Source organism: Pleurodeles waltl, chromosome 1_1 (assembly GCF_031143425.1).
Source record: "Pleurodeles waltl isolate 20211129_DDA chromosome 1_1, aPleWal1.hap1.20221129, whole genome shotgun sequence".
Classification (NCBI taxonomy): Eukaryota; Metazoa; Chordata; class Amphibia; order Caudata; family Salamandridae; genus Pleurodeles; species Pleurodeles waltl.
In genome coordinates this window covers 242,163,876-242,181,311 of record NC_090436.1, presented here as the reverse complement: position 1 = coordinate 242,181,311, position 17,436 = coordinate 242,163,876, and the positions used below count along the sequence as shown (strand labels likewise).

The following is a 17,436-nucleotide window of genomic DNA, read 5'->3' as shown; positions in this document are numbered from 1 at the left end:
GCCTCACAGATAGTGGACCTCATGATATCCCATGGCCTTCGTTTGGGTAATGGCCGCTTTCCAGCGGACATTCCGGCCAGACCAACCTTCTTCAGGGGCTCATATAGTAACAAATTGGATTATATCCTCTTTGATTTAAGACTATGGCACCATATTCTAGACTTAGAGGTGGGTCTTCCCCATACTAGTGATCATGCTCCCCTCCAGATCACATACAAGAGTTCTCTCCTAGTAGGGGTCGCACTTCCCCCTGTCTCCTCTACTTCTATGGAGCTGTCCAGTAATAGGCGTACAGTCAGGTGGGACTCCTTTGTGCAATCAAACAAGCTTCAAGGAAAATTGCGTGCCCTAACCTCTTCTCACCAGTTATTTGATACCAACCTTATTCTGGCTCCATTAGAAATATTGCCTCTTCATTTGGACCTTTTTTCTACTTTGAAAGAGCTGTTTACTAAACGTCCAAGGCCACTGACTATTTCCTGTATTCGACCACATACTAAATGGTTCAACAAGAGGTGTAGGGAGGCCAAAAATACTTTGGCCATCGCGCTAAAGACCAAGGACAGATCAGGCATCATCATTGCTAGACATCATTATGCTTCTACTTGCAACAAAAGTAAATTCGAGTACGAAGAGGGGCTATGGAGCAATTTACTTGAGGCAGCTACCGTCCATGATTCAAAACGGTTCTGGCTCCTAGTTTCCTGTGGTGATCAGAACCGCGCATCTCACCTGGAGTCTTATATCTCTCCTGACATCTGGCTCTCCTACTTCAAGGAATTGTATGGACCATTGTTGGCAAGTCATATTTCTGACATAATTTCGGAGGAGCCAACAACTTTTGACGAGTCTATGTCTTTCTTGCCCCCTTTTACACTGAACGAAACTGTGTCGGCCATTGCAGCTCAGAAAGCAGCAAAAGCCCCTGGGATGGACGGGATCCCCTCTGATATGTTTAAAGTGGACCAGAACACCTGGGGCCCATATATTAACAGACTTTCTAATGCCATCTTGACTAGCAGAATTTATCCTGACTCATGGAAAGAGGCGATTATAGTGCCCATCCATAAGAAAGGAGAGAGGAACAACCCGGGTAATTATAGACCCATCAGCCTCCTCGACAACCTTCAAAAAAATTTCTGTTATCAGTTGTTGAGCAGGCTGAACAAGTGGCTAGTTGAAAATCAAATCTTAAATCATCTACAAGCGGGCTTCAGAGAAAAAATTAGCACATTAGATCAGATATTTCGTTTTACTTCTATTAAATGGAAAGTTGTCGATGTTGACTTAGGCCACCTATATGTAGCATTTGTAGATCTAAAATCGGCCTTTGATCTAGTACCCCGCCACAAACTGTGGGAAGTTCTGTCTAAAATAGGAGTCCCGTGCTCTATTTTAAATATTATCAGGGATCTTTACACTGGCAACTATGGTAGAATTAGATGGGGCCCACAAGGTGAATTAACAGAAAAATTCCTTACTGCCCGAGGTGTAAGACAAGGTTGTGTTCTTGCCCCTACCTTATTCCTTCTCTTCATAAACGCATGCATCCCTTATCTTATGGAGTGCTCTAACGACTCGCCTAAAATAGGAGGGCAGAAGATCCCCTGCCTTCTTTTTGCCGATGACACCCTGCTGGTTTCTCAAACAGCCACAGGCCTTTCAACCCTGCTTTCAAGATTCATTGACTATTGCAATGATTATGGGCTCGAAATCAACCGATTAAAAACCAAGTGCATGGTGTTTGGCGATAGGAAAGGCAGAATGAGACGACCTATCTATTTAGAGGGTGCCGCGCTGGAAAGAGTCAGCGATTTTGATTATTTAGGCCTGAAACTAGAAGACTCGCACAAGTGGCAGCGCCACATCCAGAAGGCAACTTTACGATTGCAACAGCGAGCGAGTGGCATTGCAAGATTTGCAGCTAGATCTCCTAGCTTTGCCATGACGCCCGCAGTAGAAATTTATAAACTACAAGCAAGAGGGGGAGCAATCTATGGAGCTGAACTGTGGGGCCACTGTTGCCTGGATGATTTGATAAAAGTGGAGAACTCTTTCTTAAGGTCATTGCTAAGAGTTCCTTCCAGTACCCCACTGCTCCCAATACGCATGGACCTAAATCTCCCTTCTATCAGCCAGATCGTTGCACTCAAGCCCCTGTTGTACTGGATTCGCTTATGGTCATCAGATTCTCTTGTCCATTATAGATGTGCGCTAGCTAACTTGATGGCCAACAACACTAGCTCCAAAATCAAGTGGTGTGCATATGTAGAAAGGACCCTCTCGCTTCTTGGTTTGGGGTCCTATTGGAAGGAACCATTATCTATCCCTAAGAACGCAACCCAGACACTAAAGGATGCTTTCTGGCTCCACGTTCAACTTTCCCAATTGTCCGCTGTCTCGTCATCATCCATGACGGGAAACTTTTTATATTTTAAATGCCATTATGAATTTGCACAATATATGGATATAGTATCTTCTCCGTTTGCTCGTTCATTATACATTAGATTCAGGGTGGGCTCTCTTCCTTTGCGTTCCCTCACTTATAAATGGTCTAATTCTAGTTGTTCTTCTAAGATGTGTCCGATGGGCTGTGCCAGAGAAGAATCAGTAACTCATATTCTCTTCCAATGCCCCGCATACTCCAAACAAAGAGCCCGTTGGATTATTCCTCTGTGCAGAAGTAAGGGTTTTAAAAACTGCTTGCTAGCTTTGAGAATTTTTAAATCTGATCCATCGGTTTTAGTGGTTTGTTGTTTGTCAAAATATTTAGATTCAATCTGGCGTATCAGACTGAACACGCTTAAAAAAGCAGAGGGAAATTTAACAATGAATGTGGTAAACAACAATTGATGGATTTATCATTGTATGCACATATCACTTTTATTGGTTCAGACGCATTCCCTACCTGCTGTTTTTATTTTGTTTTGTTCTTAGATATTTTTTAAATAGAAATGTCCTTTTTATCTGATATGGTTTGCCAGGCTTGTATTTTATTCTTTTACCTATAATGTGTTTTTACATAACTATAAGGTACGATTTTCCATGAGGGAACTGCTTATGTGTAAATATTTCTCTTTTCTTTTTTCTCTCCTTTTCAATCTTTTATGACTTAAATTGTTTATCATGTAGTTTGCCGTTCCTTTTTTGTGTGATGTGCTTTTATGGTATTTATATTTACCGAAATAAAGCTAAATGAATGAATGAACACTGCGTGGATAAAGATTCACCTCATTAGTGACAATTAAAACTGTGCAGCAACACATCACTGCATTTTCAGTAACATTTGATCATTTTATGATGGTTTTTGTTAACATATGCAAATTATGCTGCAGCTGATGGATTTTGTGCCAAATGTGTCAAATCCATAATTATGCATAAAAAGCTGTGGCTGCAGCATCTCGTAATGCCATTGTCCCTGACTACAATCCATGTCTGTGTGTTCATGTGTCAAAGTGAGATAATTTGTTGACAGAATAATTGCACAGTCACCAGTACCTAAAAGTGGGGTGTGGGTTAAGTTTCTTCTATTTATATTAGAGAGCTCTCGGGAGAATGACAGTAGGCTGAACAGCGGCAGCACAAGTTGCCATGGCTTTTCTTTTTATAATAGACTTGAACTGCTCCTACCTATTCTGTAGCTGTGTTGTATTAGTAAAATTTGGCAAGTCTTTCCACTAAAGAAGACTCAAAATGTTGCCTTTGTCAGTGTTTTTATTTGCTTATTATAGTCCCATAAGCAGGGCCATTAGAAGTGTGTGGTCACGTGGCTACAGAGTATAATAATATGATTATCGATTTCCCACATTTGTCACATCATCCATCATTTACTGCATAATACAGTCCTTAAAAGAAAAAAAATGTTTCTGGCTCAAATGCCTCAAACGTTACTACAGACTCAGTGACCTGTTGCTGCGCAGTGGCGATTCTTCGCAAAGGTTGACTGGTCACCTTTCAGTTGCCAACTACTGCATTTAGTATTAAATTGGTACTGACGAGGTGTAATCTTTGCTAAGACAGCGTTAAGGTATACAACTGTAAAATTAATTAGCTAATACTATCACAAAAAGTGGCCCATCACACTGTGTAATTTGCTTTTTCTTGCCACATTATTTAGTCAACCCTGTCGCAAAATGTGGTGTTCCCCAGCCGCATAATTCCAGTGACCTCAGCCATAAGTAAGGAATAGCAATACAGAAGAAATAAAATAAAACAAAACACTACTAAAATGTTTATCCTGATTGTATTGGTATTTTCACTTCCTTTTCTTGCAATGGCAATATCATTCACACTGTTTCTGACATAAAACTGTTTTCATATTTTAACTTATGTGTGCTTGGAGCTTGCAGTCTCGATAGAGTGGGGATGTCTCAAGCAACTCTTCCTTTTATACACACACAGTAATAGCAGTCTTCCACTGTGATCTCACCCCTGCCCCAGGGACTTAAAATAGCCCAAGGTATCAGGGTTATACATAAAAGTTACAGAATTAGGCTTTGATAGCAAGGCCGCGGGCGCGTGTGATTGTTTCATCAAGAAAAATGAAAAACTGGTTTTTTGCTTGTGAGTGGGTCTTGGGTGGCCCATGGAACTATCTTGGGCAGGGGGGCAGTCGTACCCATACTGGAAGGCGCCTCCTCAGCCCTTTTCATGTGAGTGTGGTGGCTCCTTTAGCATATCTTGCAAGGGGTCCCCCTCACGTTTTGTTACACCACTGATCTTGAGAGGGTCTGGCCCACAAGGCCCACCCTATAGAACCGTCCAAAATAAGTTGTTTTCAGCAAGCAAAAGTTCTTCCATATGACTAATTTCAATGGATAATGAGCGTGAATCCCTACTCATGGCAGGTGCCTTTATTCTTCAATAATTTAATTTGGTAGACTAATTCCAACTATAGCCCAGGTGAAGAAGGAATCCTTATGTTATGCTTTGGGGACCAGATGCCCCCCTTGCACACATTATGTTTGGCACAGGCATAATGTGGCAAAAGGGGTTACAAAGTGGCGCAATGCAAGTATTGCGCCACTTTGTATATATGGTGTGGTGTTTTTGGCCTTCCAACGCCAAAATAATGATGCTAATATGGCACTGGAATGGCGCTAGGCCCTCTTAAATCTGGGACTAATTGTTTTGCTTGTGTTTGCAGTTCTGGGCAGAAAGTAAATACACACTTTCCTAGGTCTCCTAAGGATGAAGGCATCCTTCGGAGTGAGCTCTTAGTTTTTGCACAACATTTGGGATGGCGAACTCAATGAGTGTGTAGACTTCTCAAAAATCCAGTTCATTTAATTGAGTATCATTTAGTGTAGCTGACTCACTGAAATGTTTCCTTGATGCCTCTTTCAGTTCAGAACCCGTTCACTTCGGATTCCGTCTCAGTTCGGAGGTCGAAGCTGTACTGAATCGTTGGTGGATTCTCGGCCTTGCATTCCATCTGAACTTTGCAAAATAGAGGAGGTGGACTGTAAGAATAAATTTAAGTGTGACAGTGGTGAGTATACCTGTTACTTTCCGTGTCCTTACACACGCTTCATAAATAACATGGTCAGATGCATAGGTATTGAATTTATTGTCCTCATAATGCAAAATTAAAAAGTTCATCACACGTTTTCCGCACGAAAGAAACTAGCTAGAATAAATATCTGGTTTGTTCATGAAGCTCCGAGGACAGAGATTAACACAAAGTATCATGTGCATAGGTTTTTCTGCGGTCCACCTGCTTCGGTATTACCGGAAGAGCTGCAGATATCCATCTAAATGAGCCAGTGCACACCATGGCCTGACTAATCAGAGATAAGATGTTCCCTGGTTTTCACAGGGAAAGGGCCTCAGGGCGCGGGAAGTGGGTGTTCGGTTTTTCTGCACACCCGCAAAACCTTGAATAGTTTAGGAGGCAGAACCAGCCACATAGTGGCCCTCTGTCGCAGCTTCTAAAACGTGCTTGTTTCTGGTAGCGTTACTGTATACCGCCAAGGGTCAGAGTGTCTTTTTGAAGCACAACTGCTAATTAGCTTAACATAGAGATCGCAAATTCAGGACATTTTGTACCTCTAGCCTAGTGGGCTGTCAATATTGTGAAAGGAAAAGGCTTCAGAACAACACATATTTTCTTCACACGGTTAAAAAAAAAACAAAAAAAAAAACATTTGTTTGATTTACGAACTAAACTTTGCAAGAATGACCAAATATTCGCTCAGTCTACTAAACAGTGACTCAATCCAGACTTTTTATGGGAACAAACATTTTAGTAAGGTGAGAACCAAACATTAAGGGCCATATTTATACTTTTCGACGCACAACTGCGCCAACGCAGTTGTGCGTCAAAAAATCTAACGCCGGCTAACGCCATTCTGAAGCGCCATGCGGGCGCCGTATTTATTCAATGATGTTAGCCGGCGTTAGCCGGCGGCGCAGCGTGGTGTGCGTCAAAAAAATGACGTACACCAGGCAGCGCCGGCGTAGGGGAATATGGAGCTTGGGCGCCAAAAAATGGGGCAAGTCAGGCTGAGGCAAAATTATCGCCTCAACCCGATTTGTGCAATTTTTTCCGACTCCCAACCCCCATTGAAATGACTCCTGTCTTAGCAAAGACAGGAGTCATGCCCCCATGCCCAATGGCCATGCCCAGGGGACTTCTGTCCCCTGGGCATGGTCATTGGGCATAGTGGCATGTAGGGGGGCACAAATCAGGCCCCCCTATGCCACAAAAAAAAAAAAAAAATACTTACCTGAACTTACCTTATGTTCCCTGGGATGGGTCCCTCCATCCTTAGGCGTCCTCCTGGGGTGGGCAAGGCTGACAGGGGGGGTCTCTGGGGGCATGGGAGGGCACCTCTGGGCTCCTTCCGAACCCCACAGGTCCCTTAACGCCTGCCCTGACCAGGTGCTAAAAAACGACGCAAAAGCATCTGGACGTCATTTTTTTTGCCCCGCCCACTCCCGTGCGTGATTTTTGCCCGGGAGTGTAAATACGGCGCACATGCCTCGGAGTCACTTTTTTAGACGGGAACGCCTACCTTGCATATCATTAACGCAAAGTAGGTGTCCACGCAAAAAAATTACGCAAACTCCATGGACTTTGGCGCTAGACGCGTCTAACACCAAAGTATAAATATGGAGTTAGTTTTGCGTTGGAATTGCGTAAAAAAAAACAACGCAATTCCGGCGCAAACAGAGTATAAATATGCCCCTAAGTGCTATTTAGTATACGCACCCATATGGTTAAAATCGCTGTGCTTTATTCACTTTCTATGGTAATTATGTCATGCTTAAGTAATAAATTGAACTTAATTGCAGATCCAAAATGTACTGTATTTTTGACATGGCAGGCAAGTGCAGCCCTGGCATTTCCATTCACCTTCCATCACACATATTGGTTCTCATACCCGCACAATATTGGAGAGGCCTGGTGTCTGTACAAACTACTATTTGCACCCTGTATTAGCCTAATGGTAAAAACAACATATGATGCATTTATAACGACACCAGTGAAAAAATAAAACTGAGTCGCAGCCCACAAATGTGCCCCTCCCATCACCACTTGCAAATATGAATAGCAAATGAGAAGGTGGAAATGTGTGATAATATTTTATCATGCGTCATGCTTAATTTTTACCAACTAAAATTGTAAATTGAAAGTTAAAGCCCATATGAACTGTTACTACCTCTATCAGGTTTTATCACCTGGTTCAGTATTTTCCTCCTTGAGCAGTATTACGTGTTTTTTTAACTTTGTGTTCCATATTATCATTGTATATCGCTTGTTCTGTGCCCTCTTTTTGAGGTAGTGTACATTCTGTGCAGAAGGTGCCTTACCCCCCTGAACTACTGCTCCATTCATTGGCCCTCAGTTGCTGGGTGACGGTCTTCTCCAGGTCTTTCAGTCCTACATTTAGTTTTCCTTAATTCTTTGTTCTAAGTAGTGTCAGAAACACAGTAGTTAAGCAACTGTACCCAATGTTTTATTAAATTGTCATCCCTATAATTGATGTTGGTAATGTAAAGAAATACTTCTATTGATCAGTCATACTCTTTCATGCTTGGCACGACAGTAGACAAAATCGATGACTACAAGTTACTTTTTGTATGATGAATAAATACATACTACAGAGCAGAACCGCAAGTACATATAATACTACCCCTAGCACTACTTTTATCACACCTCGCATGAGAGAGAACAGCTCAGTAAGGTAGTAAGTGGCAGGCTGGGTTCAGCTCACTCAGCAGCACAGGAGTTTGCACCGTCCTGTATACACACACTGACATTGGCAGGTGCCATCTCTCATTAGTGTGCGGTAGGGGCAATGTAATGAATAATGTTGGTGATACACTGCAAGGGTTCTGTCTGACAATAGCTTTCCCCATGTTTGGCAGCTTTGGCATCAGGGTTGCCAGATCAGTTTATGTCAGCAAGATGTTTTTTTGAAGCTCTATACTTTCTTCTAACAAAGCAGTGTTCTCTGTGAGGAGTATTTACAAATGTAACCAGTAGGACTGACAAACACAACAAGAATGATTTATGAAAGGAATGGACTGTAAACACTGTGCCATTGTGACATGACGCACTATGGCAATCCTAAATAGTGAACTTAGCATGGCATGGACAGAGTGTCTGTTATGCTTGGCCTTGGCTCATATGCAGGAGATAGCAAACTGGGTAATAAAGTTACAAATATACAAGTGTTCTACAAGGATCTAAATTTTTTACCAACAAAAATATTTTTTTGTCATGGGTTTCAAAACCTATACAAGAATGCATCAAACGTTTGCAAAATGCAAGGAATATGTACACCCAAGAATGTAAATGTTTCAGTTGTATTTTGCAACAGAAAGTTTCAAGAGACTGATCAAATAAACAGAAGGTGCTCCAAGTGACGGCTCAATGAGAAGTGAAAATCAGTGAGCCATAACAAATAAATGAAAAAAGTACAAAGGTGAATAAGTATTTACAGTATGTACAAAGGGGTCAATATCCAAAGATGAAACAATTACAAGCACAATGTGAACAATGTGAAGAACATTTGAGTTTGAGTATCCAGCAATGAATGATCTGGGTAGACCCACAAACAGTCGAAGTTTCGACCCCTAAGGAGACAAATCATTTGGTGTGTTCATCAGGACAGAGATATGATAGTCACCAATCCCGATAAATTTGTGTCCAGTTCAAAATAATAATCCTATAAATCTTCCAATCTGATCCAAAGTAAGACTGACCACCCACTGAGTACTTTTAATGCTTATCATGTTGTAAAACTGTTGTCTTTGCTGCTGAAGAACAAAAAAAAAAAAATCCAGTAAAAAATTGAGAACCTTGTAGAGCACTTTTTTTATTTGTAATTATATTCACGAGAAGCATACATTCATGGCATCCTGTTGAGTTGTGCTGTCTATTTGCATGGCAGCATAAGGGTACATTTTTATTAAACAGTCTGGTAATCCTGATTTGCTCTAGAAATTAATGAGTATGCCGGGGTACTACAGGAGTACGTTTCACCTACTCATACAGCAATCTTTTCAAATGATACATTATGGGGGTCATTCTGAGCCGCCCGCCTGGAGGGAACCGCCAGAATACCGCTGCGCGGTCAAAAGACCGCCGCGGGTATTCTGGGTTTCCCACTGGGCTGGCGGGCGACCGCGAAAAGGCCGCCCGCCAGCCCAGTGGGAAACACCCCTCCATGAGGATGCCGGCTCCGAATGGAGCCGGCGGAGTGGAGGATGTGCGACGGGTGCAGTGGCACCCGTCGCGTATTTCAGTGTCTGCAAAGCAGACACTGAAATAGAAAGTGGGGCCCTCTTACGGGGGCCCCTGCAGTGCCCATGCCATTGGCATGGGCACTGCAGGGGCCCCCAGGGGCCCCACGACACCCCTCACCGCCATCCTGTTCGGGCGCCGCCAGGAACAGGATGGCGGTGAGGGGGTCGGGATCCCCATGACGGCGCGATTCCCATGGGCAGCGGAAAGTCGGCGGTACACCGCCGACTTTCTGTTTCTGGCCGCAGCTGTACCGCCGCGGTCAGAATGCCCGGCGGTGCACCGCCAGCCTGTTGGCGGTGCTACCGCCGACACCGGACCCGGCGGTCCATGACCACCGGGGTCAGAATGACCCCCTATATGTTTCTAATGGAAATATAAACGTTTTGTAACCTCAGAGGAATAATGCAAATTGCACTTTATTGAAATTACAACCTATTTGATAATTTCATGAAGTTACCACCAGTTCAATTTTTTGCCAACTTTTTGGGAGGTTTGTATTTGGACAAACCTGGATAGAGAGAACTGAGAACTGCTAGATCGTTATCAATATAGTTAAGTAATTATTTTTCCACAATCACAGAAGCAATAGCAAGTGACACTCCTCACTTCATTTTGTGGATACATCTTCTCGGGTTGAACACTTGGAACTGGAAGGAACTGAGAGATTTAAGATTTATTGGTTTGTTTTCTAGCAGAAGTGGCTTTCACACAAGAATGTCTAAAGTTTCATACACAAATATGATGTTTTGAAGGAAACAGCTTATAAAAGCTCATGCTGGATCACTTTCCTTTAAGGGTTAACTGCTGCTACTTAAAATATCAGGTCAATGGCCTATTTTCTTGAGTATTTCCCCTTATGTCTAGCTTTTGACCAAATGTTTGCCCACAAGTCATGTTGTGACTTGAGTGATTTCACTGAGCAGGTAAAATGAGATCTTACCATTAGTCTTTAGCTGTTCTTTCTGAAGGATGTGGTTGATTGAGTTACCACTGATCATTTTGTAGTATGGATAAATCAGCAAGAAATGGGGCCGATCATTTATCTTTCCACAGGTGCAAACTCCTGAGGCTACTTGATTTTGTTTCTAGAGAAGTGGTCTCATTAGGTGTGCTCCACTACGAGCCATGGCAAACAGTGTACTCACCCCTGTGGTTGTAAAGACTGAGGGGGTCATTACAACATTGGCGGTAAAAGGCGCTTACCGCCGTGCAGAAGACCGCCAATACACCGCCGCTGCGGCGGTAGTCCGCCACAGTTATTATGACACACATCTTTGAATCCGCCGAAATTCAGACACCCACACAACACCGCCACACCAAAGGTCAGTGATAAACAGGCGTAAACCAATCCTCCACCTCCACGCCAACGGAAACACGCCCATGCTATTACGACACACGAATGCACGCAGCGGTCATTCAACCGCGGTATTCCATTGGCGGTACACACCGCCGCGCTCAAAATACACACACATCTCCAAAACACCGCCACATTGGACAATTACAAATACACACACCTGATATACATACACACACCACTCCCACACACCCAACACAATATAAAACACACACCCACATCACCCACAAACCCCTACGACAAAAAAATCACGAACGAAGGCCAGAGAGAGAGCACAGAATAGACAACCCCATCACACAGAGGCACACAACACCATCACCCACACAACATCCACGCACAAAACACCACACACCACTACACTCACCACACTCATCACCACATACACCACCCCACACATCACACACACCACCCCATGTCACGCCAAAGACACCCCCACTTCTCCGAGGAGGAGCTCAGGGTCATGGAGGAGGAAATCCTATGGGTAGAGCCACAGCTATTTGGCTCACAGGTACAGCACACATCAATAGCCAGGAAGATGGAGTTATGGCGCAGAATAGTGGACAGGGTCAACGCCGTGGGACAGCACCCAAGAAATAGGGAGGACATCAGGAAGAGGTGGAACGACCTTCGGGGGAAGGTGCGTTCAACGGTCTCCAGGCACAACATCGCGGTACAGCGGACTGGCGGCGGACCCCCACCTCCTCCCCCACAACTAACAACATGGGAGGAGCAAGTCTAGACCATCATGCATCCAGAGGGCCTCGGAGGAGTCGGTGGAGGATGGGACACTGGTAAGTCAATTCGTAACTATCATATCCCACACCCTACCTGCATGATATCACACACCCCCACCCTCACCCCCTCCCCTAACACTCCAACTCCTCACTAATCTACCCATAACACAAACCACCCATCCCAACACCAAGCCCTGCATGACACAACTAAGCATGGACACCCCTCACTAAAGCATGCCCACTGCACATACCCAGAACACACCTTCAACCATCATCACACAAACCCACACACAGGAATGCTTGCACTGGGGTACACAGACACCCACCCATTGCACACCATCACACACACACATGCCATTGCACACCATCACACACACACATGCAATAATCATGCTCTTATGCCCCTGCAGGAACACGAAGGACCGTCACCACACCAGAGGGTCCAGACAACACCACTCCACCCCCAGAAGAGGCCCACATTGACGAGAGCAGCTCTGCCCTACTGGATCCTGATGACCAGCCTGGACCATCGTGGGCCTCGGGACAGTCGGTTCCCCTTGCACAGGCACAGCCCAACACCGACCTTCCACCCTCCGGTAACACCAGCACAGCACCCACCCAGCGGGCCCAAACCTTCCTACTCAGGACAGGTCAATCAGCGGTGTGTCCACCACTACAGGGAACCCAGGATAACCCGCCACCCCAACAACAACAGGGACCTGGGGCAGTGGTAGTGGGCACACGGTCCAGGGGATGGAGGCACAGGAACACAGGGGAACTGGGAGGGCTGCTGTGCGACAGGGGGCGGACAGGCCAAGGGAACCCACTCTCCACGAGGCCCTCACCTCCATCATGGGAGCATACCACCACTCCCAGGCGACGATGGCCACGGTCCTGGACAAGTTGCAGGAGACCCTGCGCCTGCAGGACGAACTGTATTTGGGGTTCAGGGAGGAGCTCAGGACCATCAGCTCCGCCCTGGCCAGCATCGTAGGGGTGCTGAAGGACATACAGCAGACCTTGAGGGACACCATGGCACTCCAAAGGGCTCCTGACACTAGCCAGGACGATGAACTGCCCACCACCTTGGCCGGCATTAGCGGACAGCACGCCCCGCCACAGGACCAACACACCAGCACCCCACCCCCTGCAGACGGACAACCACCACGCAAGCGGGCCCTGAGATCCAGGAACAGGACAGAGCAAGATGGCAAGACCCCGCCAGGAAATGAGACCACCCTGATTCTCACCCCACCGTCCCACTTTGTTACCCTGTCCATACTTGAACTGCACCAGCTCCACTTCCTATGCCCAGATGGGCAGTGCACCTGTGAGACTAATAGACTGGACTCTGCCATGGACATTCCTCCACCATCTACCATCCTCATTTTACAAACCCCTCACATTTCAGAGCACTTCAATAAACACCCTTGAAACACAAAACAATCTGTAGTCAGTCTGTGATTTTCTAAATATGTATTATCAATGACAGTGTCATAATGGGTTTACCATTGTAAGGCTAACATACCTATGCCACACATCACAAGCACTTGAAGGATGCAAGCAGTTGACACGTAGGTAACCACACCTGTGAAACCGTAATGGAAGGGTACAACTCAGTTACCAAATAGTGATTTAAAACGAGAAACAGGATAGAGGTAGACGTGTGAAAGTTAATGTAAGGCAAAAAATGAAAATTTTCTCACCTGTGTCTCACTGGAAATATTGCTGTATGACTGACTCCCTGTTGTCGTTGTCTTCTTCCTCAGCATCATCCTCATCACTGTCCACAGGCTCCACAGACTCCACAGCTGCTACAACCCCGTCATCTGGATCATCCTCCTGCAGAAAAGGCACCTGGCGTCCCAGTGCCAAATTATGGAGCATGGAGCAGGCGATGATGATCTCGCACACCTTCTTCGGTGAGTAGAATAGGGATCCACCTGTCATCTGGAGGCACCTGAACCTGGCCTTCAGGAGGCCGAAGGTGCGTTCTAGCACCCTCCTAATCCGCCCATGGGCCTCATTGTACCGTTCCTCTGCCCTGGTCCTGGGATTCCTCACTGGGGTCAGTAGCCATTACAGGTTGGGGTAACCAGAGTCCCCTAATAGCCATACACGGTGCCTGTGGAGTTGACCCATCATATCAGGGATGCTGCTATTCCGCAGGATGTAGGCGTCATGCACTGAGCCAGGGAACATAGCATTTACCTGCGAGATGTACTGGTCTGCCAAACATACCATCTGGACATTCATTGAATGATAACTCTTCCTGTTCCTGTACACCTGTTCACTCCTGTGGGGTGGGGGGGGACCAGAGCTACATGGGTCCCATCCATGGCACCGATGACGTTGGGGATATGTCCAAGGGCATAGAAGTCACCTTTCACTGTAGGCAAATCCTCCACCTGAGGGAAAATGATGTATCTCCTTACGTGTTTCAGCAGGGCAAACAACACTCTGGACAACACGTTGGAAAACATAGGCTGGGACATCCCTGATGCCATGGCCACTGTTGTCTGAAAAGACCCACTTGCAAGGAAATGGAGCACTGACAGCACCTGCACGTCAGGGGGGATTCCAGTCGGATGGCGGATTGGTGACATCAGGTCTGGCTCCAACTGGGTACATAGTTCCTGGATTGTGGCACGGTCAAACCGGTAGGTGACGATGACATGTCTTTCTTCCATTGTCAACAGGTCCACCAGCGGTCGGTACACTGGAGGATTCCGCCATCTTCTCATATGTCCCAGCTGACGGTGCTTACGAAGGACAACAGCGAAGAACCAGTCAGAATTCCTCCAGGTATGTACCCACAGTTACACACAAGACTACACCACTCACAAAACCCTTCCTGTATGTGTGTAGAGTGTAGGCCTAGCTATGTGTGACGCAGTAGCAATTGAAGCCATGTGGGCCCCTGAAATGGCGGCTGCCTGACCTCTAAACTGGGACAATTGGATTGTGGGGTAACAGCGCTGGCATTGCACACCGTTGCGGTAGGCGGTCGTAGACCGCGGCGCAATGCTGCATTGGTTAACATTGGACCCTATGGGTCCCAGGAGCCAATGAACAGGTGCGCCGGCGGTGATGATGCGCACCGCCGCGGACGTCACCGCCGTGGATGTGACTGCCATTTTCTATCTGTTCAATCACTAGATACCTGACCTTCGACAGGAGAGGACCTACACTGCAAGTGCTGCTGTGACCTCAGTCTGGAAGCGACGATGGCTGCTGCGTCTGGGGAAAGGGCCCCTGCCTTCACTGCACAGGAGTTCGAGAAACTGGTAGACGGGGTCCTCTCCCAGTACACGCTACTCTACGGTCCTCAAGACCAACAGGTTAGTACACAGGGAGCACGTTGTATGGGCTAGGCCTGGGTGGAGAGGGCCGGTTGGAAGAGGGAAGGGGGCAGAGTTCAGGGAACATTAATGCATGTGCCAAATGGCAAGGGTAGGGAGGGGGGACACTTACATCTACGGCGCAGTTGGTAATGGCTTTTCTTCTTCCCTTGTGCATGTCATGTAGGTCAGCGCCCACCAGAAGAGGGACATTTGGCGTGCCATCGCCAAGGAGGTCCGGACCCTGGGGGCCCACCAGAGACGGGGCACCCACTGCCGTAAGAGATGGGAGGACATTCGCCGCTGCAGCAAGAAGACGGCGGATGCTCAGCTGGGGATGGCCTCCCAACGTGGGAGGGGTGCCCGTCGCACCATGACCCCCCTGATGTTCCGGATCCTGGCGGTGGCCTACCCGGAGTTGGATGGGCGCTTGAGGGCATCACAGCAGACACAAGGGGGTGAGTACAACCTCGTTCTGCTGACTTTGCGCGTAGTGGAGGTGTCTGAGTGGGGAAGGTGGGCTGTGGGTGTCCCTAGGCCAGGGCGAGTTAGGTAGGCAAGGCCCCTCCATAATGTAGGCCATGTGGCACTCTACCCCACCTCAGCAGAGTGCCAAGTCGAGGTACAGTTGTCCCTGTGGCATCCATGTGCGCAGATGTCCACCATTGCCAAGTAGGCCATATCCCAGAACTTGCATGTGCAGAGGGCAGGAGCACGGCGTAATGCAGGGGTCTGCTGCGTCTGTCTTGTCCGCCAACAGTAGCGGTAATCCATGCACTAAAACTCTCTTTCTTCTGTCTCCCCCCCTTTTTCTGCTCTCCCTGTCCTTTTGTACATCAGCATCAACAGGCAGAGGTACAGTGGCACCGGAGCATGAGGGAGCTGCATCCCACATGGCCATGGAGGGCCACACCACAGACTCTGAATGCACCAGTGGGACGGAGGGCGAGGGGAGCTTCACGTCGGCCACCGGATCACCAAGCAGCGACACAGACTCGTCCGCCGATGGGGGCTCCCTTGTGGTGGCGGCACCATCTGTGCCCCCCACCTCTACAGGTACAGCCGCCACCTCCCCTACCAGCACCTCCCTCCCAGCAGCCCCTCAGCGTTCGCCCCGTGCCCGCTCACCCAGGAGGGTGGGCATCACCTTCGCCCCAGGCACCTCAGGCCCTGCCCCAGTCACCCCTGCTGCCCTCAGTGAGGAGGCCATTGACCTCCTCAGGTCACTCACTGTTGGGCAGTCTACCATTGTGAATGACATCCAGGGTGTAGAATAAGAGTTGCAACACGGTAATGCATTCCTGGAGGGCATTCATTCTGGTCAGGCTGTCCTTCAGCGAACCCTGCAATCTCTGGCCTCAGCACTGATGGCAGCCATTGTCCCTGTCTCTAGCCTCCCCCTCCAACTTCCTCCACCCAGACCCAATCTCCTGTACCCCAGCCCATCCCAAGCACACCTACAGACCAGCATGCACACAAGTCAACACACCCAAGTAGCTCAAGCAAACATAAGCACCACACACACCACAGGCACTCACGCAAGCCTCACCCACGTACAGACACAGCAACATCCACTGCCTCCACTGTGTCCCCCTCCTCCTCTTCTCCCTCCTCCCTCCCAGTCTCGTCTACACACACACCTGCATGCACCACATCTACAGGCACCAGGAATCGCACAAGGACACCCAGCACCACAAGCCGCTCACCTGCACTCACCACCTCCACTGCCATTTACACGTCCCCTGTGTCCTCTCCCAGTGTGTCTGTGACGCCCCCTCCCAAAGTACCCAAACGCCGGCAATCACTCACCCAACATCCATCCACCTCACGACAACCACCTCCTCTTCCTCCACTCCCAGACCCCCTCCAACTACCCATCCCAGTGTTCGTCAGAAACTGTCCCTCTGTAAAGTTGACCTTTTTGCCCCCACCCCACCCCCTCCAATTCATCAGTCCCGTCTTAGCGCCTCAGCCAAAAAGCCTCTAATACCAGTGGTGCCTCTTCAAGGTTTGTGGAGTTCACCGGCCACCAGGGCAGGCAGTAGGACCCGGAGCCAAGGCACTGGCAGCCCACCCCCTGTAAAGGCTCTAAAATTGGAGAGTGGACGACGGGACCGTGTAAAGACTCCTGGTGGGAAAACAACTGACATGGGTTCCAAGGGGATTGGAGAGTCACCTGTGACTCCACCAAAGTTGTGGAATGGCCAGAGGAAGTCTGCCCAGCCTGTTGTGAGTGTCACGGCGGAGAAG

General features: G+C 47.5%; 1 protein-coding gene across 1 annotated transcript in view; it reads left to right on the top strand.

Moving 5' to 3' along the window:
• Positions 1 to 17,436, top strand: part of LOC138283501 (complement component C6-like) — a 662,914-nt gene that overhangs the window by 180,053 nt on the left and 465,425 nt on the right. Inside the window, exon 4 of the mRNA XM_069221442.1 lies at positions 5,347 to 5,491. Within this exon, the coding sequence (XP_069077543.1) occupies positions 5,347 to 5,491 (145 nt within the window). The remainder of the gene's footprint in view (positions 1 to 5,346; positions 5,492 to 17,436) is intronic.